General features: G+C 40.3%; 2 protein-coding genes across 6 annotated transcripts; both read left to right on the forward strand.

Moving 5' to 3' along the window:
• The first annotated feature begins 584 nt into the window (after positions 1–584).
• Positions 585–13,819, forward strand: txndc16 (thioredoxin domain containing 16). The gene is made up of 20 exons (XM_018701782.2): positions 585–1,024; positions 1,392–1,574; positions 1,977–2,059; positions 2,158–2,231; positions 2,623–2,697; positions 2,914–3,035; positions 3,283–3,373; positions 3,838–4,006; positions 4,113–4,282; positions 4,491–4,551; positions 4,647–4,794; positions 4,896–5,042; positions 5,235–5,294; positions 6,163–6,367; positions 7,516–7,652; positions 8,184–8,268; positions 8,671–8,812; positions 9,964–10,151; positions 10,273–10,463; positions 12,705–13,819. Exons 2-20 carry the CDS (start codon positions 1,421–1,423, stop codon positions 12,929–12,931), a joined length of 2,529 nt encoding a protein of 842 aa, XP_018557298.1. The 5' UTR covers positions 585–1,024; positions 1,392–1,420; the 3' UTR covers positions 12,932–13,819.
• An 881-nt stretch (positions 13,820–14,700) lies between these two features.
• On the forward strand, positions 14,701–22,405 carry LOC108900629 (myelin-oligodendrocyte glycoprotein). 5 transcript variants are annotated; one of them, XR_001963771.2, is made up of 4 exons: positions 17,426–19,522; positions 19,872–19,964; positions 20,557–20,910; positions 21,467–22,405. XR_001963771.2 is itself a non-coding variant. In XM_018701779.2 (4 exons), exons 1-4 carry the CDS (start codon positions 19,456–19,458, stop codon positions 21,649–21,651), a joined length of 636 nt encoding a protein of 211 aa, XP_018557295.1. In that variant the 5' UTR covers positions 17,442–19,455; the 3' UTR covers positions 21,652–22,405. The 5 variants fall into 5 exon arrangements, 2 of the variants coding, with proteins under 2 accessions (XP_018557295.1, XP_018557296.1); XM_018701779.2 differs by having other exon boundaries at positions 17,442–19,522; positions 19,872–19,901; XR_001963772.2 differs by lacking the exons at positions 17,426–19,522; positions 19,872–19,964 and adding an exon at positions 14,701–15,095.
• The last annotated feature ends 3,780 nt before the right edge of the window (positions 22,406–26,185 follow it).

The raw sequence follows: 26,185 nt of genomic DNA on the forward strand, positions 1-26,185 counted from the left end.
AACACCAGGTTCACTTTAGTGCGAAACAGCTGACTCCGGAGCCACACATTCTAGCCAGTTTCCGAGCCAAATCTCCCAAATGAACAACATACCCACACCCACTTTCCTAGCGCGCCGTCCCATTGGTCAATCCTGCCGCCCAACCTCCACAGCTCTCTCACACCATTGGTTTACGATGATGTCAGCTGTGGAAGTGTCCGACCTCTGCACGCCTGTGATCGGCCATTTGTTCAAGTCAAAACTGCTCCCTGATCTGATTGGCTCATAGAAGCACATGGGCGTTTCTCGCAGAAAGAGGGGCACCAAAACAACTTGCAAAAAGTGACGTCAAGTTAGAGAGAGATAACCAGTGTTTAGGTAAAGGTGGTGTTGCCTTCAAAATAAAAGCATAAAATGTTGGTATACACTTAGCAACAAAACTGGAGAATAAAAATAGTTTCTGACTATGAAACATCTTTATTCTCATCTTAAAGAATTGTTTTCGTGTTTATCCCCCCAAGTAGCATGGGCCACTCAGAAACGTCGCAACAGATTTGGCAATTAAAGATTTTATTTTAAAACGATAACAGGATATACACTTTTGATTCTGTTAACTTGACTCTGGCGAAAGATGGGGCATCACTACTTTAAGACGCATTTTTCAGATTTCACTGTGCAACTTGTCGAAAAATAACCTAACAAACTAATTTTCTCTGAGGCCTATGTCTCTCTAGGACATATGTCGACACATATATCCTAAATGTACAGGTGTTTACACTAGCTAGTGCTAAAAACCCATGGACGACAACAGGAAGCCGCTAACAAACCTAGCTAATGAATTAGCATCACCTAAATTCCAAACTAAAGCAGAAAGCGCCATTTTTGGACTTTCCTCGGGATTTAACACTCCTAGGACAAGCTCCTGCTCACAATTAGCGTCATAATGCCTTTATCTCGATTTACCACGGTTGTAACTGTGGTTTTTAACGTTTGTGCCACTTGGAAAAACAAAAGTTGAACCTTAACCTTGCCTCGACTTTCTCAGGTAACAGTCAGCTAGCATCTTTGTTGTCACTGCATGCTCTTTTGCTCAAAGCTCTGTGTTCCTATTCAGTAACATTTCGACATGAACTACTTATATATAACACAGTGCAGTTCTTTTTAAGTAATAGTTGAGGTAACCCTTAGGGTGTTATCTCCCTGCTACATAGAATAAAAGTGTAACTGTGTGACTAGGCAGCCTGCAAACAAACATTCAAACATAGTGGTGACTCCAGCACTGTCAGAGACTAGTTCCTGTTTCTGTGTCATCCATCAAGTATCATCTTCATCATGTTTGTTTATTAAACATTTATGCACAGACAAGAGATTTTTCCTCTCGTGATTTTCATGTTTGTTTCTCCATGCTCAAGCATCTCCTGTGTACAGTCTGTACTGCATCATGTGGATGTGTATAGCTGCCTTCCTGCTGTGGATGAGGTCAGGAGGATGCACAGAGAAGGCCAACACCTCAGACCTTATTGAATACACCGCTGTGGACTTCTATGAGAAATTGCATTCTGGGAAGATGATGTTCATTTATTTTGAGCATAAAGGTAGGGGATACTTACTGTGTAGTATAAGGATTGATTAGGGATAAGGATAGATTAACTCCACCTGTCAGCTCTGTATAGGGAGTTAGAGCAGGTTTTCATATATGCCAGGACAATGCACTCCAGTGACTTCATGACCATGGATGTTAGAGCAACTGGACCTAAAGTCATAGAGATGTTGGATCAGGAGACACTTGAGCAGGAAGTGGTGGATTCTTTGAGGTTTTCCTTTGGGCCCATTTCACCAAATGTGTGGGTGACACCTAAAATGCCATGTTAACTGCTAGTCTTTACTCAGTTTGATAATGATGAGATGTATAATCCTCTAACCATGTCTTGAAGTTTAAGCCTCTCATCTCACTTATCAAGGATAACAGTCTTTGTCTCTGCCCCCTCTGTCTCCAGTCTCTCCAACCATCTCTCTCTTCCTGGTGGAGCTGGAGAAGTCTGCTGAAGTTCTGCAGGATTATGGCGTACTGGTTGGCAAGGTAACTGTGGTTACACAGTGCGATGTGCTTAAATTTCCAAGTTTTTATTAGTTCAGGATTTGGACACAGATCAGTGGCTTTTTGATCTTTCTGTTCAGGTCAACTGCAACAAAGAGCTGGTTCACACGTACTGCACAGATGAAAGGCTGCTACACACAGCTTTTCTATTCAGGTAGGTTGCACAGACATGCAAACACTCAGTGGTGGTTAGTCACAAATTCAAAAATAACCAGAGGGTATATATCAGGACAGATTATACCCTCCTCCCCTGAAGGATGCAGTGAGTAACGCTTTGGGCTCCAACTGGAGCTCTGGTTTTAGCTTGTAGCTGTTCACATTTCGGCAAACTGGGAACAAGTATGTCAAATTAGCTATTAGTAGTTCCTGTTTTCAATGTACCCATTTCTTTTTCCCTATGATTTCTACATGTATTTGTGGATGTTTATCCACTTAATTTGGATGGAGTTTTACTACTGATAAATATGAAACAATAGAAAGATATAATGTAGTACAATTCCACAGACACTATCTGCTCTCTAACTCTGCCTGTGTCTTCGTGTCAGGGGTGGTAAGGAGTTCTTGGGCTTGGATTTGGACACAGTGTTTGACGTCAACTCCATAGTCTCTGAAGTGCTGTTGTAAGTAAACAACACTCCCTCAGTTATGGTGCAACACAGCCGTGTGAGGTTTTTATCTTTACGTCTTTACTTGCATTTACTCATTCTATTTCTATCATAATGTCTGTAGGAGTTTCATCTCATGCAGACTCACACATTTAAATAATAGCAGTCTAAACCTTGAAGGTGGACTCGACAGTTAGTTTAAAACAGCTTTTGTCTCTCTTTGTCCTCCAGTGCTATTCTGCGTGAAGAGGTCAAGTACGTCCACACAGACAGTGATCTCTTGGCCATGGAGAAGGCAGCCAGGGGGCAGAAGGATATTGTGCTGGGTTACGTCAGCAGTCTAGGAACACAAGGTATGAATAGGCAGGAGTGTCAGCAGAATGTAAAGTAAGGTAGCAACAAATGCTGAGGAAAGTGAGAGTCATAGTTTGACAAAATGTTAGTAATGGAGATCATCAGACTGATGTATTTAACAACTGATTAATTGACTCGTGGATTGTACTGTGGAAGGCAGTGGCTCCTGATGGAGACCGATTATCTGATTGACTTGAATGACTCATCAGATGCATTGTATTGTTTCTGCTGATTGTATTACTTCAGAGCACAGGTCGATGATGGAGACAGCGTATGTGTATGGAACCAAATACCAGTTCATCCTTATAACAGGAGGACCAGTGCTGAAACATCTAGGGTATGTTCTTGTTTTTCTTGTCTTGTCTCTCTCATTTGCTGTGGCCTTCACAGTCCTCAGATTGTGTTTCGTAAAGGACACTGAGACTGAGAAAAGCAGGTCTTATTGTGAAAAATATCCAACCTGAAAATAGAGAGAAAAAGATCAGACGTCAGAAGTCAAGTTTGGTTGAAGAGCTGCTTGTTTATTACTTTAAACACAGACCTGACACATCAAGTACAGATCATATAGAAAGTGAAGTACACATCGTTTAAGATGCAGCATTACATTAAACACCTCTCATTCATTCATGTTCAGCTCTTGCCATCAGGTAGTTGTTGAGGAGGTCCTTCACAGCTCCACCTCCTGGTAGCAGGTTCTTGATTCTGAATGTGCCAGCAGCTAAAATCCGAGGAGAATGATATTTTGTTTTTTACCAGAAAGTTTGTATTCACTGTGTCTCTCCCTCTCCATCTCTCTTTCAGCGTTAATGAATCGTCTCACTCGTCCCAAGTTTGGTTCCTCCACTGTAGAGTTCACAGTCGGTTCATGACCCCGATGACCTCTGACCGCTGCCCTTTGACCCGCATGAGGAAACCCCTGTCCATCCTCAGCCTCCACTCCTTCCTGCAGCTCATGGAGGCTCCACTGGTGGTAACTGAATCCTTTAAGTTGTGTCTGTGATTTTTTTCAGCCTGTTAATCACCTTCTGAAGCTTTAGATTTGTGTTTCAGCACTCTCTCCACTTCTCCACTACCAGTCTGAGGTATACGACGACCCCTCCGTGGTCCCGCCCCCCCAGTTCCCCTACCAGCAGACCCCCCAGGTCTTCCTGTTCTCTCGTCCCGCGACCGAGCACCTGGACCTGGACACGGCCACCACTCTGGCCTGGAGGCTCCGTGGCATTGCTCTGCTGCTGCTCGTACACAGGTGTGTAAGAGGCACAGGTACATGTATGTATGGATCTGAATATGTGTAATTTGGGACTTGTTTTTGTTTTAAGCAATAATTATTTACTTTATTTTAGCATTTGTAATATGATGAAACAGATACAAACAAATTGTTCAGACCTATAACATGCTGCATTTTCCAGTATAAATCTAACTTTGTCACTGTCTGCGTGTGTTTGTGTTTTTAGACAGAGTCCGGCAGTGAAAACCCCAGATGAATATAATGCTGCTTACAGGCTGCCTGAGAAGGTACGACGGTCACAGACTTTATAAACAAGTGAATTGGCTTGTTGTTTTTGCCCATGTGTGCTTTACTTTGTGTGTGTGTGTGTATGCACTTGAAGAGTTTAGAGGTGAAGTATATGACCTTGCACAACCTTGACGAGGTGTTGGAGCTGTTTACAAATCAAGAGAAGGAGGGAGAGGAGGAGGAGGATGAAGAGGAGGACGAGGACGAGGGGTTGGAGGACGAGGAAGAGGATTCAGATTATGGTAAAGTGTCTGATAGAATGAAGAGTGAAAAAGAGGAGTCACATAGTAGCAGAGGAGAGAGGGGGATGTGTGTATTTATGTGTTTCTGTGTCTGCCTCCAGGAAAGCTGGACGATGAGATTGCGGCGTCTGTTTATGAAAACCGAGGCAGCCTGCTGGACATGGACTCCATTACCCAGCTAACCTCTGACAACTTCCACACTACAGTAGCACAAAGCAGCCTGACAGTGGCACTCTTCTACCTGAAATGTAAGACACAGTCTCTCTACTGTGTGATGTTAGTGTAGTCTGTTTAGTGGAAATGTGCTGTTTCTTTACTTTTCAGTTCATCACACTTTCTGTACAGTCACAGTCCTGTCAAGGAGGGGAAACAATGATCATGAATTAAAATGAATAAATGTGGATAGAATTTATTTTTGTAATTTCTCTTGTCACCACCAGGGGATGCTGTTTCAATGGCGTTTCTCAGCTCCTTCATTGAAGTTGCAGAGAGGCTTGCAGGTAAACAGGAGACAAGAATATAAAAACCACGTTGATAGGACATTCTGAGCCTTAGTACTGTCAAAAGAAAATGGTAGTACTACATCAAAATGGAAATACTAATAAATTTTGTAAATCTTTATTATTATTATTCTTAATTTTACTTTCATTTGGGGCATAAACCTGCTTATAATATTTGGAGTTACAGAGATTTGAGGGGTGTGAACAGGAAGGCTTTGTTGGGCTACAGCTTGATTCCATCACCATTTTTGTTGCTTGTATTTGTTTACATTTTAACAAGCTCAATTGGGTAATAGTAGTTTTGCTTGCAGTGCTCAGTGTACAGACAGCTATCACTGGATAACTGTGATCATAAAGAAAATTTATTCTCAGGCACATTCTATGAACTCTAGGTTGATTTATTCCTTTATTTCTCCACTGTGAGATAATAATATCCTCAGGAAGTGTGAGTCACACTGAATCTAAAAATACATATCAAGTCAAACCATGGATTGTTGTCAGATATCAGATGTGTTCCAGCAACACGCTAGCCTGTTGATGAGGCACAAGAGCCCTCAGCCATCTTGACGCCTCTCTCATACAGCATGGGACTGATGAGCTTGATGAGACAGAGCCAGATGTGAGGCACGTCTGCAGCGATGTAGTCTGCAACCTCCAAGATCTCATGCAGATCTTTGAATACTGTATCTACTCCGCTGGCAGGACTCCTGCTTTGAATGCTGCTGCTGCACTCATATGTAAGACAGTGGGACATAGTGGTTGGCAGATGGTGTGTCATTTTGATGTTTCTGATGATTAAATACATAAACAGGTCCATCATCACATTCTGGGAGCTGATGTTGATGTTTTATTGGTAAACTTTCCTCAGACTCTGCAGTCGACGATGTACAGATGAGTGCAGTTGATTGTGGAGAGTGGACCGACCTCTGTGCCGCTCAGCCAGGCAGCTCACTGCCGGTCCTGTTTCAGCCAATCACAGCCTTCCCCAGCGTTTTAGTGCTCCGCCCCCAGGAATCGGCCCAGCACTACAGGGGCATGCTGGGTAGTGAGGCGCTGCATCGCTTCATCATGCTGTAAGTAGTTAAAGTCATGAGTGTGTCTAATCAGGAGTTAAATTACATCATATTAAATTATATTCTCTTAGGTGCTTCGCAGCTTTAAAGTAATAAAATAATTGCTTCATCAATGTTGAAGCAAATACATTAGATTTTAGCCTGATTGTTTAGAATTTAAAGGAAAGATGTGTACATTTACCAGAAAAGACAAGTCTAATTAAAGACACTATCAAGTTGCATCATGGGAAATGTAGCATCCAGAGTTTTTAACTCTTGATCATCATCAACAGAAAAGTAAACAGCCAAAGTGTACAGCATCCAAAGACACAGCAAATATTCTGGTGTTTCTGAAATCTCCATACTTGATACAGAAAGTCAAGGAAACACCCTGCCCTCCTCTGCAGGGTTGTTTGTCTTAGACATTGTCACAGTTGCACCAAAGACTTAAAATGGTTCCTGGGAAAAGCAGCCTGGAAGTGTTTTACAGAAAAGGACAGGACAAAGTAAAAAATATATGATTTTGTTTTATCAGAGTGATGTGAAGACCATACAGTTAAAGGACACATGGGATGAATCAGATGACAGTGTTTGCATTAGACCTCACCATAACCTTAAATAAACTTCATTACCACAAACAAACCACAGGAAACACACACTGAAGAGACCGCTCACATGTAAACACATGAAAACCCAAAATTAGTGGTTTAAACAAATGAATGACCAGTTGACTGTAGAGGAAATGCTGCTGTATACTCAGTATACTGATCGTGTCCATAGCAGCTTTATTCAGGCTTCACCTTAAACAGCGGGACGGAAAACATCCATCTTGGGGAACGTTTTATGAATATTTCTGAAGTCTGCAGGATTCTGGGAGTCATAGCTGATATTGATGTGCAGTCAGGTTTTCTATAACTCAGGAGATTACCCACAGACAGAGCCTCTTTGTACTGCAATCACCCAGAGACTCTGATCTGTGCTTTTGTTCATCATGTCTTGATTGAAGAGTGTTTCCTCAGAGCAGAATGAGACCAGTTAGACTTTGTAGCTATTTTCTTAGACTATTAAAGCTGCCTGTATGGGATGAATGGGGTTGTCATGTTTTGATATGTTTTCTGTCTGTCTACTCACATGTGTATATGTTTGCGTGCACTTCGTTCTTTAACCAGGAGCCACCCGACTTCTCCTGCGCTCCTGTCCACCCAGGAGGAAGTGACATCATTTCTTCAGGAAGTGCCTCACCCTGAGCTTGCAGCTTACAAGCCTGACAGAGTACTGGGACTGTTTAAAACACAAACACATACAGGTAGGAGGCTGTTAGTTGTGTGTTAAACATTACTGACTAATAATGATTTTAGAATTGACGCCTCAGTAGCTGATATTAAAACTTGGACTTCATTCACTTTCAGAAGCTGTTCCTCAGTCAGTCAAAAGGTTTAGGTTAACTGTGTCTCTAAAACTACTTGTAAAATATAAAGTTAGTGTCATTCTGTTATTTATTTCCTGTCAAACAAATCCCTTGGAAAGAGCTAAGGTAATTAGAGTGTTGGCTCGCCTCTTAATACCCTAAGCCTGTTGGCTCTTCTTTTCATGTTGACAGCAAGAAAAATATGGAATATTATCAATGTTATCCTTGGAACCTGGAAGATGAGAGAAGAAAGTAAAAATTTGAGATAGAAAACAGCAGACAGATCAGATCATGAAGTGAATTTTAAAAAATACTACAGACATATCTCTTGCTTTCCTTCAAGTTCTACTTTCTGTCCAAACCACTGACCTGTCCAGTGTCTGTAACATCATATGATGATGTAATGGTGATGCTTCTCTGTCTTGCCAGGAGTCCCAGTGTTCACTGAAGCAGCAAAGTCACTGAGAGGAGAGGTTTTAACTGGGCTGTTGATAGATGGGCTGGCAGAGAAATGGTAACAGCTTTAACATCAGTCTTGTCATTTGTCTTTCAAGGTTGTTCCTGACAGTCGCCTCTGGGTGCTCAGACGTCTCCTTCTGAGTTTAAAGTTGTAATTTACATGAATCTGCTCCAAGTGCTTTTGCCTGGAAATGACAAAACACAACATTACCAAAGTGTGAGGAGGACAAAAAGTGCATTTTCTGAGCTGTGGATGCTCATTGACTTTTAAAAGCAGTGTTTCCAATAGCACTTAAAGGCAGCATGAGATGCTAACAGTGAAATTGGTTTGTTTCTGATGGGTAGAATGTACTCAGGAAGCTTAAGCAGCCCACTCAAGTTGATTTAAAGTCCAGTCAGGTATTGAGAGAACACTTTCTGTTTTGTGTGTGTGTGTGTGTGTGTGTGTGTGGCTCAGGGCTGCAGACCACGCTGTGGACCTTCCTGCAGTGTTGGTGTTTCCATCTTGGAGGACACACACTCGTCCCTCCTCACTGCCTGTGTCCTCCACTGCTGAAGAGCTGCTCACACACATCAACATGGCACTGCTCCATCCGATGGTAAATCCAACTGTGTTCATTTGCTCTTCCTGTGTTGTACAATCGTTTTTGCCCTGAGAAATACTAAAAAACAAAGAGTGTTTTACTACAATTATCTGATAAGGAGTAATAATTTAAACAATATTGGCAAATTCTAAATCCCCATGTCTCTAAGCTCAGACTGTGAGCCTATCTTCATTTCTCATGAGATGAAATGGCCTTGAATAAATGCTGCGGGGGTTTCTTGGAAGTTTGTGAAAGCCAATTTGGAATCGTCCACAGTATGTCACAGATAACAAGCACCATATGTGGATTCAGTGTGAACGTGGTTTCCACAAAGGTCAGAGTAATGCTTCATGTTGGGTTTCCATTTGTTCATGTAAATAAATGAACTGATGTGGAAACAACAACCTTTAATCTAGATGTTGCTCAACAGCACAAGGTCTTACAATACAACAGGATCAGAAGTCCAGCCAGTGACAGATTCTTTCTTTTGGTGGTGCTGTTGTCCTCTTTTTGATCAATGCTGGAACACAGCAAGGTCCAATAAAGCAGTTAAAAGAAGAATTTCCTCTATAAACTATGTGACTTAGCAGCTGAATAAAAATGAGTGGAAGACAATGGGTGGATAGAAGAGGATGTTTGTTATTTTTTCTTAAGGGAGGTGGTTCTTCTTTTTTGATTCCTGTTTAAAGTCAGCTCTCTACTGTGAGAAACAAATTAAAAAAATGAATAGTTTATATCAAAAAGATGAATTTCATTTATCATCAAGGTAAATTTTTCCATGTTTCAAGGGCAGTAATCATGTCTGTGTATCAGGGCTTTATTCTCAGTAATAAAAGAAATAGCTATCAGGATCAATATGTTTGCTTTGAGAACAGAATAGATGTGTGATTAAATATTAACTCTAACTCTAACTCATTTTTTTACCAGCCTATACACTCACTCCTTTATTCCACATCAAAACAGGGACATATTAAATAAAGATAGACTATAATATGATGTTCATCATACTGAATTAAACAGGGGAAACTGTCACCAATCTGGCAACCACACTGCTCACTTGTATCAGCAGTATTAGTTTGTATGTAAATCTCAGATATTTATCAGCCATCACCAGACCTTTGCTAAACCTTTCCTGTTTTTAAATTTGAACTCTGTTGCATCTCCAGCCTGAACTGACGGTGGAGAACCTGCCGTCCTTCCTCTCTCTCGGCAAAGCCCTCCTCCTCCTCTTTGTAGGAGAGGAGGAGGACGAGATCGGGCGGAGGCAGAACCAGGCGCTGGTGGAGGAGATGAGACGAGTGGTAGATCTTGGAGGGGGGAGGATGGAGCAATATCTAGCCTGCTGGATCCACCTGTGAGTGCATCAGTCACTAATGTCAATCAATCCTTCAGTCACTCATCAAAATATTCCGCCACCAGATGATGCTGGATGCTCTGCTCATCCCAGCTGTATGTTATGTTGGTCTGTGTTCTAGTGGCAGAACTCCAGCTGGAATGTCCGTACTTGGATCATACCTAGGCTCCATGCCTCCCCTTCCTGCTCTGGTCCTCACACATTTGCCCTCTAGAGCTGAAATCTATCAGTACCCCCCCAACACCCCCATAGTGGCCCCCTCTGTCCTGCAGTGGCTGCAGAGGGTCGAGGACAGGACCGAGTCACCTGCAGGTAAGGAGGAGGAAGTGTGGTTAAGAAAATAAAAGCAGTGTTATTTAATATAATGAATGTGTCCAAGACATTTCAACCTTTAACCTAAAGACACTTCCATTCAAATACAAGCTCTAACATCACCACCATCACTTGTATGTAAATGTATTTATCCAACCTATTTGTTAGTGTAATGATAGAAATGTCAAAGAATTTCTGGATTTTAATTTGCTGTGTTCAAACAAAGACTTAAATTTAATACATTTTGCACCTGGATTAAGATCCTTTAAATCTGAAGGCTAAAGCCAGGTCAGTAAGCTTCCTAAGGACTTCCTGTACTGTATATCAAGTATTATCCAAATAGTGAGTCACTCACCAGAGTATGTGGTCCTGAAGATCCCAAGAAAGCCAAAACAGAAGCCTTACTGCAGTGATTCAGTTGCCCTATCACCTCAGTTAGCAGCAGAGTGATTCCTGATAAAAGCATATTCACCATCCTCATCTCAGCTCTCATTTCTGAGTCATTTCCCTCTCTGTTGTCTGTAATTGCTCTATAAAGTTACTCATCTGCTTCACAGCTTGTAGTTTTTATCAGTAAGACCCTTTTAGCACCTGCTGTTGAAATGCAGTCTGCCTCTAAATGTGTTATCCAGCTGTTAATACATCCATAATGAATAATCCAATTACGCTCTCACATTTACACCCGGTGTTTCCTGGTTGTCTGTTTTCTATCCCAACAATTTATAAAACCAGCAAAGAAGTGAGCTGCAACAACAAAGGCAGACACGGCAGATGCAGTGTGTAGCGTGGAGGAGGTCATCCTCTCTTTAGCAGCAGGAGAACTGCAGCAGTGATTGCCCTCCTTCATGCAGTGATTAGGTGGCTGCCTTCAGTGATGACTAAATCACCACGTCTTAACTCTCCACCGACTGCAGTCAGCACATCCTCAGCACAGTCTGCTGTATGAATTCATTCCAGTTCCATACTATTTAATATTCAGAAACAGATGTCAGTTCAACACCAGCTTTACCACTATGACAGATTTACATGTGCACTCTCTTATATTTATTTCATATTTATTTTAAGTCGTAACATAGATAGTAATAATAATAGTACAGCAGCTAAATACCTAAAATGTAAATGTGAAGTTGTATTTGAGAAATGACAAGAGGCCCAAATTCTGAGAAATACAGACTGATCAGACTCTTTAAATCTAGGCTGTTTCTAGTGTTCAAAAGGAGTAAAATACATTTAACATGATGCCATGAAATGCTTGGGATTAACTTGTACCAGACGTGTCCCATGGGTTGATATAAAATAAGAATGGCAATAAAGTGTGGAGCAGAATGTCTGTTACAGTTATTTATGAGTTAGGAAAAAGACAATGACTTCACTTTGGAAAATGTCTTTTAAAGTCCTTCAGTATTTATAGAGGTTAAAGAAATATGGGACCGATTTGACATTGTTATGCAGTTGTGTTTGCCCTCAGTGTGTTGATAAAACAGTGACAGATTCCTGTCTGGGGATTGTGAAATGTACAGTATGTGCAAGAGGCTTCACAGCTACACATGTAATGAATGTAAGAGTCTTTAAATGAAGGTGATGACTGTAAGGTAACTTCAGCCTTTAAACCACAGCTCTCTGGAGCCATTAGCTCTTGACCTTTGAGCCCTGTAGTGTGGATAAGATACCAGTCTTTGCTGTGACTTGTCTCAGACTATCTGAACTGAAAAGATCATTGTCCGTTAATGTCACAAAGCACATTCCATCCATTCTCCACTGAGAAACTGGAGATCTGCAAACTTTAAAGCTGCTTAATGACTTTAAGCCTCTGGTTTTCTTATCCTGAGAATGTGTTTCCATGCCAGTACTTAACTAGCTGACTAACCAGACCATCAAAAAAGTAATTTTAGAGCGATTTAAAATGACTTACTCTACAAATTATTGGATAATTAATATATTTCACACAGTGGTTTGTATTTCAGACTTATATGTTTAATATTGGACACTTTGGGGCTGCATACTTTTATGTTGACACTGAAACATGTTGATTAACTTGATTAATAAATCTTAAATTCCAAATTAGCCTGTCTCCTCCAGAAATCACTTTCAAGGTATAAACTGAACTCAGTAATAATGTTAATAGTGTCAACATGGAATCAATTAAAAATGCTGCAGCCTTCAATCAAAGGCTAATATCTTTAATTTTGTATCAATCTGAACATTGCAGGTAAAGCTCTTTGTCTCTGTCCGTCTCTGCAGGGATGTTGGGTGAGGATAGCTGGCCTCCTGCTGTGGAGTTCTATGACTTTCTAAAAATCATGGACATGCAGGAACCTGGCTCCACCCAGCAACAAAGGCCTAAAGAGGAGGAAGAGGAACAGGAGGAGGTGAATGAGGAAGAAGTGAATGTGGAAGATGAGGCGACAGATTCCTCCTCCAGCTCTTCTGCTCCTGATGCAAACCCTAACATTCACTCTGAACTGTAACAGATAAAGATGGGAGAAAAGAATACCAAACCACAGATTAAATCTGTTTGACTATTGATATGGGCTTCAATTATTTTCTTTATATTAGTATTTTTATTTTCTATTTTTATTTTGCTGTTTTTGTCATAGGATTATTGAATGTAATAATCACTCTTTCTTGGTATTTCACTGTCAGATTAGTAAATATTTAGCAAAACACTACGTATTTATGCCTAATTAAAGGTGGAAATGACTACACAGACTGTGAAGTTTAGTTTTTAAAATAGATTTTATATTGATATTTTTGGTCTTCGTTCTATTTTTCCAGGTTTTAATGTCACCTAACAAATATTCTGGAGGTGTTTTCTCAGGGGTGTTTACAGAAATGCTTTGCTTCATTTCTCCATCACAGTCTGCTGTGGCTCTGTGAATGATTCACAGTGAAGTCAGTGGTTTCAGGTAATTAGCTGACTTATTTAGTCAGTATGTGTCACTCTCTTGGTCAGTCCTGGAAGTTTCTGTCTATTTGCTTTCAGTTCAGCTCAGCTGGAGCTGAGCCACACAAATTGAGAGCTTTAGGTTTTCATTCTGATGTGTTAATGTTATGAAAAATTATGAAATAATTCCAAATGATACTGAAACTCCACCTAAAGAAGCACAAGAGCAAGGTCTCCAAATATAAAGCTGTGAAGTTGTGTTATACAGCTGAGATTGTGAATATTTGAATCTTAAATTTAGATTTTTTTTGTATCACCAAAGATGTGTTTCCAGTGCCAGTACACCTCGCCAATGCTCTATTCAGTGATTAAGTCAGAATGGATTCTTTGCAGTCTTTCCATGGTACTAAAACTTTAACTGTTACCCATCACATCTGCCCTCTCTCTAATAAAATTATACCATGCGTGGAAATTGCAGTGACTTCACATTTTTTCACTAGATGTCTACGTCCTGGGAAATTCTTGGAAATTATTCTGACGTTATTTTTCCCATCATACCACCTCCTGACCTGTAATGACACAAGCATCAAAGCAGGGATGTGAAATCTTTCCCAGCAGCTGAGATGCAGAACTAAAGAGGTGGAATAGATTTGTTACATTTGTCTGTTTTAATTGATACGATGATTTTAGATGTGGTTTCTGGGACTTTGAGTTGTTTTGATCAATTAGTGTCTCAGTTAAAAAGGAATATCCTATCCTGAACATGTGCTGAAGGGCACTTGGAACTGTGGTTTAGGGTGGATTTTCTCTTTGAGCCCTAATGTGAATCCTTAGTCCCATTACTCAGCTTAGTCTTTGTTCTAATTGAGCTGACTGGGCTTCTGATTGTTGGACTGACAGTTTCAGGTGTAGGTATTTTGATGCTACAAGCTACAACGCATGAGATGTAAACACATACACACCATTGCAATTACATTATCATCTTTTCCCAGTTCAGCACAGGCCTACTGTGTATAAGACAGGGCAGTTTAAATGATGATTTTCTCCGTTTTTAAGCCGCATTAAGGTGTAAAAGATCCCAAGACCAAGGAGGACTAATGCCCCTGTGGCAACAGGCCTGAGCTCTTTTGAGGCTTCACTGCAGAGGCATCAATGAGTCCTTAAACTATCCACAACAGTCACCACTGTCATTCTAATGATTAATAAAGGATTTTAAATTCATTTTTCTAATTATTTGTTTATTAATGTTGTTATCATGAGCATGCATTTGTCAAATTTCTTTCAGTGTCCATGAATACAGCAGGCTTTGTTCCTCTGGGTTGTACTGGCGGGAAAACGTCAGCCTATCAGACACCACCGAGGAGAAGCCAGGTGAAGTTAATTAAAAATATAAGCTTAATATCATGTTATTACCACCGCCAAACTGCGAATGGACATTTCTCACGGAACAGAAACTCTGAAGTTTAAAGAACTCCGACATGGTCTGGCCTCACAGGAAACAACAAAACGTTAGTATTGTTTGAAAAAATAAGTGTGAAAGTAAGCTAGTTTTCAAGTACAGCTTCTGATATCAGCTACCGCGTTATTTTCAAGATTAGCTAAGCTAGTTAGCTAGCAACCAAAAAAAAGAAAAAAAGCTAGCAACCACGGAGAAAAGATATGAGGACTTTTCAGCAAGGAACATGGTCGTCAACATGGATACTTCAGCCCTAAGAAATAAAGGAGAGTGGACTTGAGCTTCGAATAACGTGAGTCAGATACTCCTGTCTGTCTGTCTGTCCGTCCCTGCCTTTGCTACCTGTCCTGTGCTATTTTTGCTAGTGTCTTTCCTAATGGTTAAATGGCGCTGGGCTGTGGCTGTCTGTGTTTATTTAATTCCTCACCGTTTTCTTGTTGATATTATGGAGGTAATACAGTAATGAGTGTTGGTTTCTACATGGACACACTGACAGGGACAGAACCCACACAGGCCTTGAATAGTGCTGAAATTTCCCAGTTTTGTATCACTGTTTCTCCAGTCACCTCCTGTCTGTGGATGTGTAGCCTTTGCAGAAGCTCAGTCTGTTGCTTGAGACACTTGAAGAGTGTGTCAGTCATGTACCTATCATATGTCCATTACTGCATGTTGCATTACACAATAATGAAATGATACCTCACCTCACACCTGAATTTATTTATATAGTATTAGAGTTAGTTTAACTGTCCCCTCCAGAGGGACAGATGGCCCCAGTCTGGCCCTGTGGTTTATGTGGACCACAACTGCCATTTTATTGCAATCATGATATGGAAGAAATATCATCAAACTATAAACAGCTCAAATATTCTTTTAAGAAGGACTTTAAAATGAGAGATTGCCTTATTTGTTGATTATTTAAAAAAAAAAAAAATGTTGTAAATGTACGGCAATAGACCAAAATTACTGACCGAAAGCAAGCTCTCAAATAGTAACTGATTCCTATCTCAGTGGATTTCTCCCTCATGAAGTCAGAGTTTAGTTTACTTTGTGCTGTTTGAGTCGATCAGTGTCAAAGCTGTAGAGAGCAGAGTAGAAACACATGATTTAACATCAAGGCCAACCTAATCGTGTGTGTTTATTCATCGTCAGCGGCTGGATTTTGCCTTACAGTGTCTGTTTGGGTTTTTCCAGTTGAACTAGTGATTATAAAAGGATTACATCCCGAGGTGCTGCCTCATTTTACCTGTCTGACAAAATGTTATTTGATTCAAAAATATTTTTTCCAGAGTTCTTAGCTTAAAGGTTTATCTGATCTCAACTCATGTGTCGCCTATGTCATATATGGTAGCGCCAGTGTTGACTTGGGAGAGTGAAATAACTGCTGTCGCTGACTTTTAATAGTCAGCTCTCATGCTATTGGCAGCTGTTTCTGGCAAACTGTGTCCTGCCAGAGAAGCTGAAAAGAGAAATAAACACATGGGATAATGGTGTGGATCTGGTCAGAGAGGAATTTTAAGATGGGTCTACTCTGTCAGCCACATAACCAAGGAAATAATCTACTGAATGTAGCAACAGATGGTTTGATTAATGATGATTTTAGTTCATTCCATGTCCATTCCCGTAACATAAGAAGAAGAAAGCCTTTGTATCATTGTATTAAAATACAATGAAATTTGGAGTGCTACACCGTATGGTGCCACAAAGTTTAAAAAAAGGTTTAAAATAAAATAAAGGAAAATACTGTCAGTCAGACAACTCACATCTGAGATGTTTATTTCAGCAGCAGACAGTAGTCAGAGATATTGGAGAATGATGAGCAAATGTTAAACCGTCTGCTGGATCCCACAGGGGGATGCTGGTGGTATAACAACAGGCAGCAGTACTGATGCAGGGCAGCTGTGGCATTGAGAGGTGAAGGCAGAGATGGATAATTTTTGCACTTTATTACACCGCTACATTAGGGGTGTGTGTATATGATAGATAATTGTGATGAGAGTGAAACATGTCACAGGAGAATAGCAGAGCAGCTGAGGTTTACTGCTTGAACTAGCTCGCAAGCATCACTCCACATGTGCAGCATCACATTTCTGTTGTTGATGAGAAGAACAGGGTGCTTCATATTTTATTGTTACTGTGAATTGTGGGTGGAAGTTGTCAGATCTGAATTTTATTTAAGATTCTTTAAATTGACTAAATTGGATTTCTCATCTAGAGTAGTTTTTCATCTTTTCAAATTAATTGAGTCTAATGGGCTCAAAAGTCTGTTGTATCATTTCCAGATAAACTGTCTCTGCATGAAGCATATAAAGAAAAAAAAAACACATTGAAAGATGCCATAGTGGATATATGATGTGTGTGAGTCTGGGGTCACACACAAACTACTGCCTGAAAAAACTTGAGTCAGTCTTATCAGTCAGTAGGGAAATGATATGGCATAAATCAGTGTAACTAGATTTCAGACCAACCACACACCGCTGTTCTACGTGTGAGTTATGATAATAGCATACCCAGGCCATGTGTATTATTCAGTTTCTGGGGGACTTAACACACACAATTGTTTAATGCTCATGTTACCATACAGTATACGGGGCGTGTGGTCGTTGTGCAACAAGCCACTTTCACATAAACAATTTAAAATGGTTTCCAAAGTTGCATAATGCTAACCACAATGGCTGGTTTCAACTATCTGTGCAGTGGCTATCAACAATTTGGATCAAACATGAGAGCAAGTCAGTGCACATGCAAGCTCGTGGAGAAGGAAACCACACTTGATTACAAGGCCAGTGTGCACAATCACAGAGGCTTAGTGGAATAAAAACAGCTGCAAGAGTGTGAGAAAGCAAGAACAAAGATGTGATGACAGGGAGGCAGAAACAGCAGAGCAATGAAGAGATCTTCTGGCTTCACTGGGTCTTACTCATAAGAGTGTGTGTGTGTCTGTCTGTCTGTGTGTTAGTCAAAGGAATGTCTCATCTGTACTAGCATGTGTGCGTGTCTATGTAATTACGCAAAGGATTGTATATAAAAAGTTGATCCTACAGAATCTTCATACATACTCACTGAGCACTTTATCAGGAACACCTGTACATCTGCTTATTCATGCACTTATCCAATCAGCCAATCATTTGGCAGTAGTGCAATACATAAACCATGCAGATCAGGAGCTTCAGTTAATAAAGCCATCATGAAGTAAGACAGGGCTGGGTGCTACTGTTAGTTATAAGTGTTTGAGTGTTTACAGACACAGGTTGCTCAGTTCACAGAGCTGTGTAATTGTTCTGTGAGCATGTTACAGTTCACTTGCCTGTTTAAAACTAGTCAGTAATGTTAGCCACTATGATGCTGAAACTCTGTGACATAATTTGATTATCTTTTGATTCTTAAACATCTCTGATCACTGTTACATGCAGTTATTCTCCAGCCCTATGTTTTTGTAGTGCCCAAGATATTATGTACCCTGCAAGCTGTATTACTGCCATCATACCTGATGTCTGGAACAAACCTACCAACTTGAAATATGACTGTGTTCCTTTCATCGTTGGGGGTCTCAATAATTCTCAATCATAGGATCATAGGTCTTCTGAGATTTGTATTTTTTTTGTAAGGCATGGTTCACAGCAGCAGATGAATCTAGCTAACTCAAGATGTGTTCATTCATTAGTCAAAGTAGCTCTAACCCTCTTCTTTAGACTCGTGAGGGGTTCACATACATCCAATCCACACTGTGAATGTTTTAGTGATGTATACAGTATGTACAAGATAAATACAATAATGTGTGTGTTAGTAGTTAAAACGGTTGCTTTGTTCATTACTGTAACTTAGATCTTGTTTTATAACCAATTAATGCACAACACCAGGTCATTCTAAAGGGTTCACATATTTTTTTCTTGCCACTGTACATGTGACTGTGTTCTCAGACATGCAGTTACAGTGCAGTCACCTGATAGGATTGCTCTGTACATTTTCCCACCACAAAAATGGGGTGTCTGCTAACCTCTTCTCTCTAAGAACATCATGGAAAATACCATAGAGCAGCAAGGAAAAGAGAAAATAATCTGATTTTAAAATATAGCAAGGCTGACCTTAAAAGTGTAAAGTTCAAGGAAAGGTAGGAGTAATGACACGAAGCAATAAAATTGAAAGGAGTATTATATCAAGGATGAGCCTTGGTCATACTGGTCTAAGCAGTAACGTAACATAAAAAAAGACATGAAACACAAGCTATCAGTGAAATGTTACAGAGGACTTCATGTGATATAGGGTACATGGATATTTTCAGATTTTAAGAAAACAGGGAATGTTTGTAAAATTTATTTCACTAGTACAATAACTCTTGTAATACACACTCCAATCCAGAAGGTGGCAAAAGTAGAATGCAATTTCACTGAAGGGAGAGGAAAGGAAGGAGGAGGCGGAAGACAAAGAAGAATGCTCGAGAAGAATGCTCGATCTACACGTGGCTGACTCTCCCTTACTTGAGTCCATCGCGTCCATCCAAAGATTTTTTGCCAGTGACAGACCCATGCACCATATATCAAGCCTACAAGTGACATTTTTTTTTGGGGGGGGGGGGGGGGGGGTCTGCTGTAGTTTGGTGAGGTTTCCTTCTTTCGGTGAGGCGACCTCTGAAGCCACGTGGTACTCGTTTTCACATGGCTCAGTTCTTATGGCTCCTTCTCTCAGCTGCCGGTCTCATCACCTGCGATTGCAGTTCTCAAGGTGAGTAGCCTGACTGGATGTGCACCTTAAACAATGTCAGTCTAACACAACAGGCCTGTAATACATTCTCTTTCATATAGTAAACAGACCTGTCCGCGAATGAATGGCGGAATGCCGAGTGTTACAAATCCCAGTTACAAGACCTAATGTGAAGCTCAGAGCTCCAGCCCTTGACTATCATTGGTTGAGCTGCAAACAAAGGGTGGAGCCTCACTGCTTTACTTTGTGCTGCGGTTAAACAGTTAGTGTGTTAAGCACAAACTACCTGTTCCACACTGATCATGCAGTTGAATCTCAACCACCATCCAGATCAAAGTCACCTGACATGACCCCCTCTCTGGATTTTCAGGGTTACAGCTGTGGTTCTCTTCTTACTGGGGTACATTGCCATCGTATACTGAAACTAAACTTGTATGAAACTCAGAGCCTCAGTAACAGTGTGGTAAGATATTTGTAGTCTCTGACCCTGTTGATTCCTGTTGTGCTGTAGTTTCTGTGGTTTGGAAAGATTAATTTTACTGCATGTTTTTACCTTTGTACCTGTGCACATGGTTTTACTTTAGTAACTCTCTGGTTTTGTCAAACAACTGCATGTGGACACGCACAGTTATCGGTTTACCCCGCCCCACACCCCCACCACCCCTTGCTGTTTGCTGCACAGGAGGAGCACTTTGGCAATCATTGTGGTTTCCTGCTGTGTTCTTGCTATGTGCTACCCTAATGTAAAAATTCAGATTAAAACTTAAATCTGGAGTTTAATTATTATAAATTACTTTATTATTATTTGATTAGTTTAGGTCCATGGTTACAATTTATTTATTTTTGTGCAGCTTCACATACAGGTATGTATATGAGGAGTATAAATGGCAGTAGAACTCAGAAAATTCTCCAACAACTTTCAATATTACATCCACAGATGTTTGGGTGGGGTAAAGAGATGCAGATGTTTTTGTGACACAGATGGAAACTGTGTGTGTTACAGTCCTATGTTTGAAAAACAGTGTCACTGATGTTCTGCTTCTCTTTATTTTTAGAACCAAAAGAGCTGAAGGTGAGGCCTGGAGAAAGCGTGACACTGACATGTTTGAATCCCAAACACACTAAACCGCCAGCGTTCATGTGGAGCAGGCCTGACATGCAGTCACATGGTTATGTCTTCTTTTACCGACAAAGCTACTCAGTTGATTCCTTCCAGCATCCATCTTACTGTGGTCGCGTTGAGTTGAGAGATCCAGAGATGAAGCTTGGGGACGTTTCGGTGACCCTGAAGAACGTCACATTCAATGATACTGGAACATATCAATGTAAAATTATTGTCAGCTCAAGACGTAAAAAGAGAGACACACCTGAAGTCATCAGTGTCGTCAACCTGAAGGTTGAAGACCCAGGTGAGTTTGTGGAGTTCAGTGTGTCCTCTTTGTCTCTGGAACAGGTTAGTCAGGTGATTAGTGGAGTTTAAATCATCAGTGTAGAGTCAACCATCACTTTGTCTAACTAACTGTATCATGGTACAGAGATAACACAGAAAACAGTTTACAAAAATAACAAGAGAAAATAGAGAGGTGATGGAGCAGAGCAGTTTGTTTATAATAAATTAGAACCAGATTGCTGGTACAGCCTCCTCCACTGCTGCCCAGCTGACAGAGCTGTCAGCTGCCAATCAGGAGAGAGGATTTTCTACCTGAAATCTGAGCAGGACACACACTTTTTCTGACTGTGCAAAAACCTGATGTTTGATATAGTTATTGTCATCTTCACATTTTTGCATTTCTAGCTACAGTTATTATATTGGTATCAGGCCTGAAGTTCCTTTTCAGTGCATCTCTATATCAGAGTTCAGTAGATAATGTCTAACAGAAGTTTGAAGAGGAAATGCAACCAGTTGTGTTCTTTAGTTCTCACCTGCCTGACAGCTGATACCTAACATCTGGTTCTGCCCTACAGGTCCAGATGCAGGAAACACCAGGGGAGGAGGAGACAAGCAGGGAGAAGAAGATGGAGTCAGCAGAGGACATGTAGCACTGATAGCTTGTTTGATTCCGATTACTGCTATTGTTGTTTTGATGGTCTTCTATAGAAGACACATGGAGAAGAATGAATCCCAACCTATTCCTAGTGAAAATCTGTGAGATATCTGTAGAACAAACTCCTCTTCACTATCAGAACAGCTGAGTCAGTGCCTCGCTTTAAAAAGCTCCACCTCTAAAGACTAGCATTATTGTGTATTTTGCTGATGCTTGATCAGTAATATACACAGACAGTTTGACTTGAATTGGGGCCAAAAAACTCAGGGAACAAACTGCTATAATCTTTGCTACAGGTACTTTACTGTACACACAGAGAGCCAGGCTCAAATCAAAGTGAGCCTGGCTCTCTGTGTGTGGTCTCTCAGACATGCATCTGTGAGCTGTGTTGTTGTCTACATGGTTCAGACTCTGTCTCTCGGTCTGCAGTAGCACACTTCTTGTTGGCATTCACCTCCACAGACCGTCAGATTTGCTGAACTGACTACATTAACCTCTGCTGTAGCCATCAGACATGAACTTTCTTTCATTTGTAACACTGATCAGTATTTATCAGTTTTGTGCTGAAATTTTATACTTAAATGTGGGAGTTAAAGGATTTTTTTTTTTTTTTTTTTTTTTTTGGTTTCAAGGAACACGCATATGCACATTATTTTTTATTTTATTTTGTCATCATTTCAATTATATTCCCGTGAAAGAAAGCTGTTGTTTAAATGGTGGTAACCATTCACTTTATGTAAGCACTTCTAAGTTGTTACTGCCTCTGTTTTAATTACAAGCTCTCATGACTGATGTTTGTTTGTTGGCCGTTATAAACTATTTTCAAATAATACTAACAATATTAAATGCTTTAAACAAATGCTTAATTGTTGTTGCTGTTTTGTTCCACCTTTTCCTCTGAGACCCTCTGTCACATGGTTTAATATCTGTTTGACTGACTTTTATTTAAAAACCTGCCAACCCTTATTTTTTTCTGATACCACACACTCACACAAACACTTTCAGTGTATCCTTTAGGTCTAACAAACATGTATCTCCATCCCCATAAAACATTTGCAAATCCTTGTATTTGTTGGTTTTGTTTTGTTTTTTTTGTATTTCATCATTTTGAGTGACCAATTCTTTGTGTGGATTGCTGAAAGAGTACAATTTTTCCAGATATGATGTGAGCGAGTCTCTTCATTTACATCAAGCTGGTGCTGCACATGCTGTTCTCTTTTAGTTCCTCTGTGTAGTTGTAGTCTTTCCTAGCTTTGGAGGTGGAACTTTCAATTGGCTTTTGTGATCTGTGATGCTGAAGGTTTTTCCAATTGGATAAATCTGCCACATTGTCAAATATGTTGTTAAGATCTCGTCAAGCCTGATTCAGGCCGTCCATACGGAGGGGATGTGAGGTGGAAAGAAAGTGGTCTGGTTGAGATTTAATTGTTTGATGCGTGATTGCTCTCTGGTATTAAACCTTTCTATTGCTTGTACATTTATAAGGTGATTTTAGTTCACTTTACTGAGTTCTGCTGCATGAGGTCTGATACAGTTTTTCTAATGTAGAGTGTCATTTTGCTGTGATTGGATAGGGTATTAGAGAGATGACAGTGAACGCTCCAGAGCATCTGCTAGATGTCTCTTTCTTTGTTGTGTGTGTGTGTGTGAGTATGAGAGAGAGAGACGAAATACGCACACACACACACACACACACAGACAGATGATCTTAGTCATACAGGAGCAGGGTTACAGAGATATATGAAACTGTATTGGGAATACATTTGGAACGTGACTGTATGTACTGTGTGTGTTTGTGAACTCGATCTGACTCAACTATAATTACACTAAAACTCCTATGGGAGGTCCATTAATCTGTGTTCTCACAGACACACACGTACACAGAGAATCTCACTGTGTGTACACATTTCTACATGAAAGAAAAGAAAATATCAGTGAAAAGTATAAGGAATGTTCATGTTGATATTTTGTGGCGGTACACTGATTTGGCTCATTCTTGTGAAGAGCTGGGATGAATCTCAGCCATCATCAATGTAAAGAGGTCATGTGAGATGATGATGCTGCGTCAGAGCTTTGTGGTTATCTGACAATAATACACACTCTCTACCTCAGTGGTTACTGATGTTTTAGCTGGGAAGTTTGTGTGAATGTCTCCTCTCTATACCTGGGTCCAGACCTCTAAATATGACTGTGCAGGTACTGAGTTGAAAGAAAAAGCAATTAATGCTTAATTTATCCTCCCAAATTACTGAGACGTAGTCTGCATGAAGCTGATAACTTCTAAACATTTTGCAGATTGTTTAATTTGAACCAGAAAAAAGCAAATATTAGAGAAACATCTCAACAAAGATTTTACATTTGTGTAGCAGAGCAGTGTTTTTCTTCTCCCCTGTCCCATTAATCATCTTGTGACCCCTCAGGTTTTCCTCATGACCCCTCAGAGGGGTCTTGACCCACAGGTTAGTGGTCTCTGTTTTAGCCAGTCGGTGTCACGTCTGTTCTGCTTTTCAACACAGTAACGACTGACCTTACAGCCAGGTCATGAGAGCATTGTCTCTGACATACTGTTCCTCTCCTCTGTTCTGTTTTGGATGTGTTTGCTGTAAACAGAAAAATGGTTGAATACTTGGTTGCCAGATTCAACCAGAGTATTCAGGGATTGTAGATAAAGTTTTGTATCACAGCAGTTTTCTGAGTTTCAACTGCTGCGTTCACGTCCTCCTCAGGGTTGGGAAGTCGTTCTTATGACTTCTGTGTATTCATGTATTTTTAATGTGGAATGTGGAAACATGGATGCTACAGAGAAGATGTGCTGTATTTTATCGCTCAGTGTTTAAACATCACTGTGACAGCTGTTTGATGCTATATGTGGTATGCAATACATTACTTTACACTACCTTACCATCAACCAAACATTTACTTCTGTCTGCCATGTTTCTACATATATGACGCTGACAACTTGGCAAGTTTTGAACCTAATCCTAAACAGTTTATATCAGCTTCTCTTTTATTTTCCTATTCTGCTGTTCACTTTCCAATAAACTGACACAGTGTGTCTGTCGTATGAGCAGTAGTGCAGTCTGTAAAAATGTGTGATATCTGCTGTGGAAAAATGAGCTGATGTAAATTGCATTTTTCCAATAAAATGACATAAAAGATTCTGTGTATTTTCCCGTCAGAAAATTACGCCCGCTCCCTCGTGGGAAAATCAGCATCGTCATTGTGGTCATCAGGAAGTCAGTGAGCGGTTATGACAAACATATGAGTGTAAATGTGAGTGCATACCTAGGCTACATTTTTAATGAATATGTTTTATTTATCAGCTCCAGAGGTCACTGCTAATATTTGGCCACTGGTGACACACCAAAGGCGTGTTACCATGAGAACCACTCAGTGCCACTTCCTGTCTCCTTGCCATGGGGGAAAAAAGAGAAATAGGAATTAAAGCAAGAAGGGTGTGGGCACCCTGATGAGTCAAAATGAGACAGTTGGATTTATTTAGAAAATTATTGTTGAGTTGTGTGTGTTCTGATGAAGCTCTGACAGACTGAAAGCTCACAAATAAGGTGAAATCACTGTATGGATCTAAGTGTGCGGAGATCTTTTTCTACCAAAAAATTACAACAAAAATGTCAGAGCTGTATGCTAATTTTGATATTACATGCTAATTGAATGCAGTACATACATGTTGATTTTAAGAAAGCTTAACAACATTTGTTGTATGAGCACAGGAATAAAGATGTGACGTTTAGCCTGCAAGCATATGGGGCTTATGGTAAATGATGTTCGTTAATGACTGCTAAAAACTAAAATATTGAATTAACAATATTTCTGAGGGTCCGTCCTTATCGTAACTAATGAATTGAGTCACACAACACACTGTAGAGAGAGGTGCTGTTCTGAGGCTTGATTCTTAATTATTAGCGTTGTTCCAAAGGTAACTGGGATTTTCTTCCTTCTGAAGTAAAACCTGAAATTTCTGGTTTCGCTTCCACTCTTTAACACTGTGTATGAAATCACTCCCTTATTCACTCTTTCACTCCTACCTGTATAATAGACAGTAGTCCAGTCTAGTGTAAGCTGAGTAACTGGCAGCTGTGGAATTGTATATGGTTATTTTCACATCAATAAAATATGTTGGATTACATTGTGGGATTGGTAGCAGAAAATAGTGTACTGTAGACAGTGTTATTTGTTTGTTTGTTATCAGTGGTGTTACATCACACAGCCAAGGCCATGTATTTAATGAATGAGTCCAGTAATTAATATTACACTAATAACTGGAGGAGACACTTTAGGATCTGTGTGATTCAGCTCAGCAGGCGATTGATTGATCACATCTTGTGTGCTGTGAGTAATCAGAGCAACACAACGCAATGTTGGGAAAAGTCAAGACAAACAATCCAGTCAGTCACAACTGCTCTGCAGGAAACTTCAAGTGATTGGCAGTTGTCATTTAAGATACACACCTGGTTAATGTTAAGAGGTGATAATGTTCACTCATTACGTCTTATTAAATGTGTCCGTAGGACTGAGGATGTAACTCGCTCCTCCCTCCTTCAGTTTTATGTAAAGCCTTCTCTGCATCAGACATTCTGACCTCTCATAGTAGGAAAAACACACGTGTCACTGGTAACAT

This window comes from Lates calcarifer, linkage group LG7_2 (assembly GCF_001640805.2).
Source record: "Lates calcarifer isolate ASB-BC8 linkage group LG7_2, TLL_Latcal_v3, whole genome shotgun sequence".
Classification (NCBI taxonomy): Eukaryota; Metazoa; Chordata; class Actinopteri; family Centropomidae; genus Lates; species Lates calcarifer.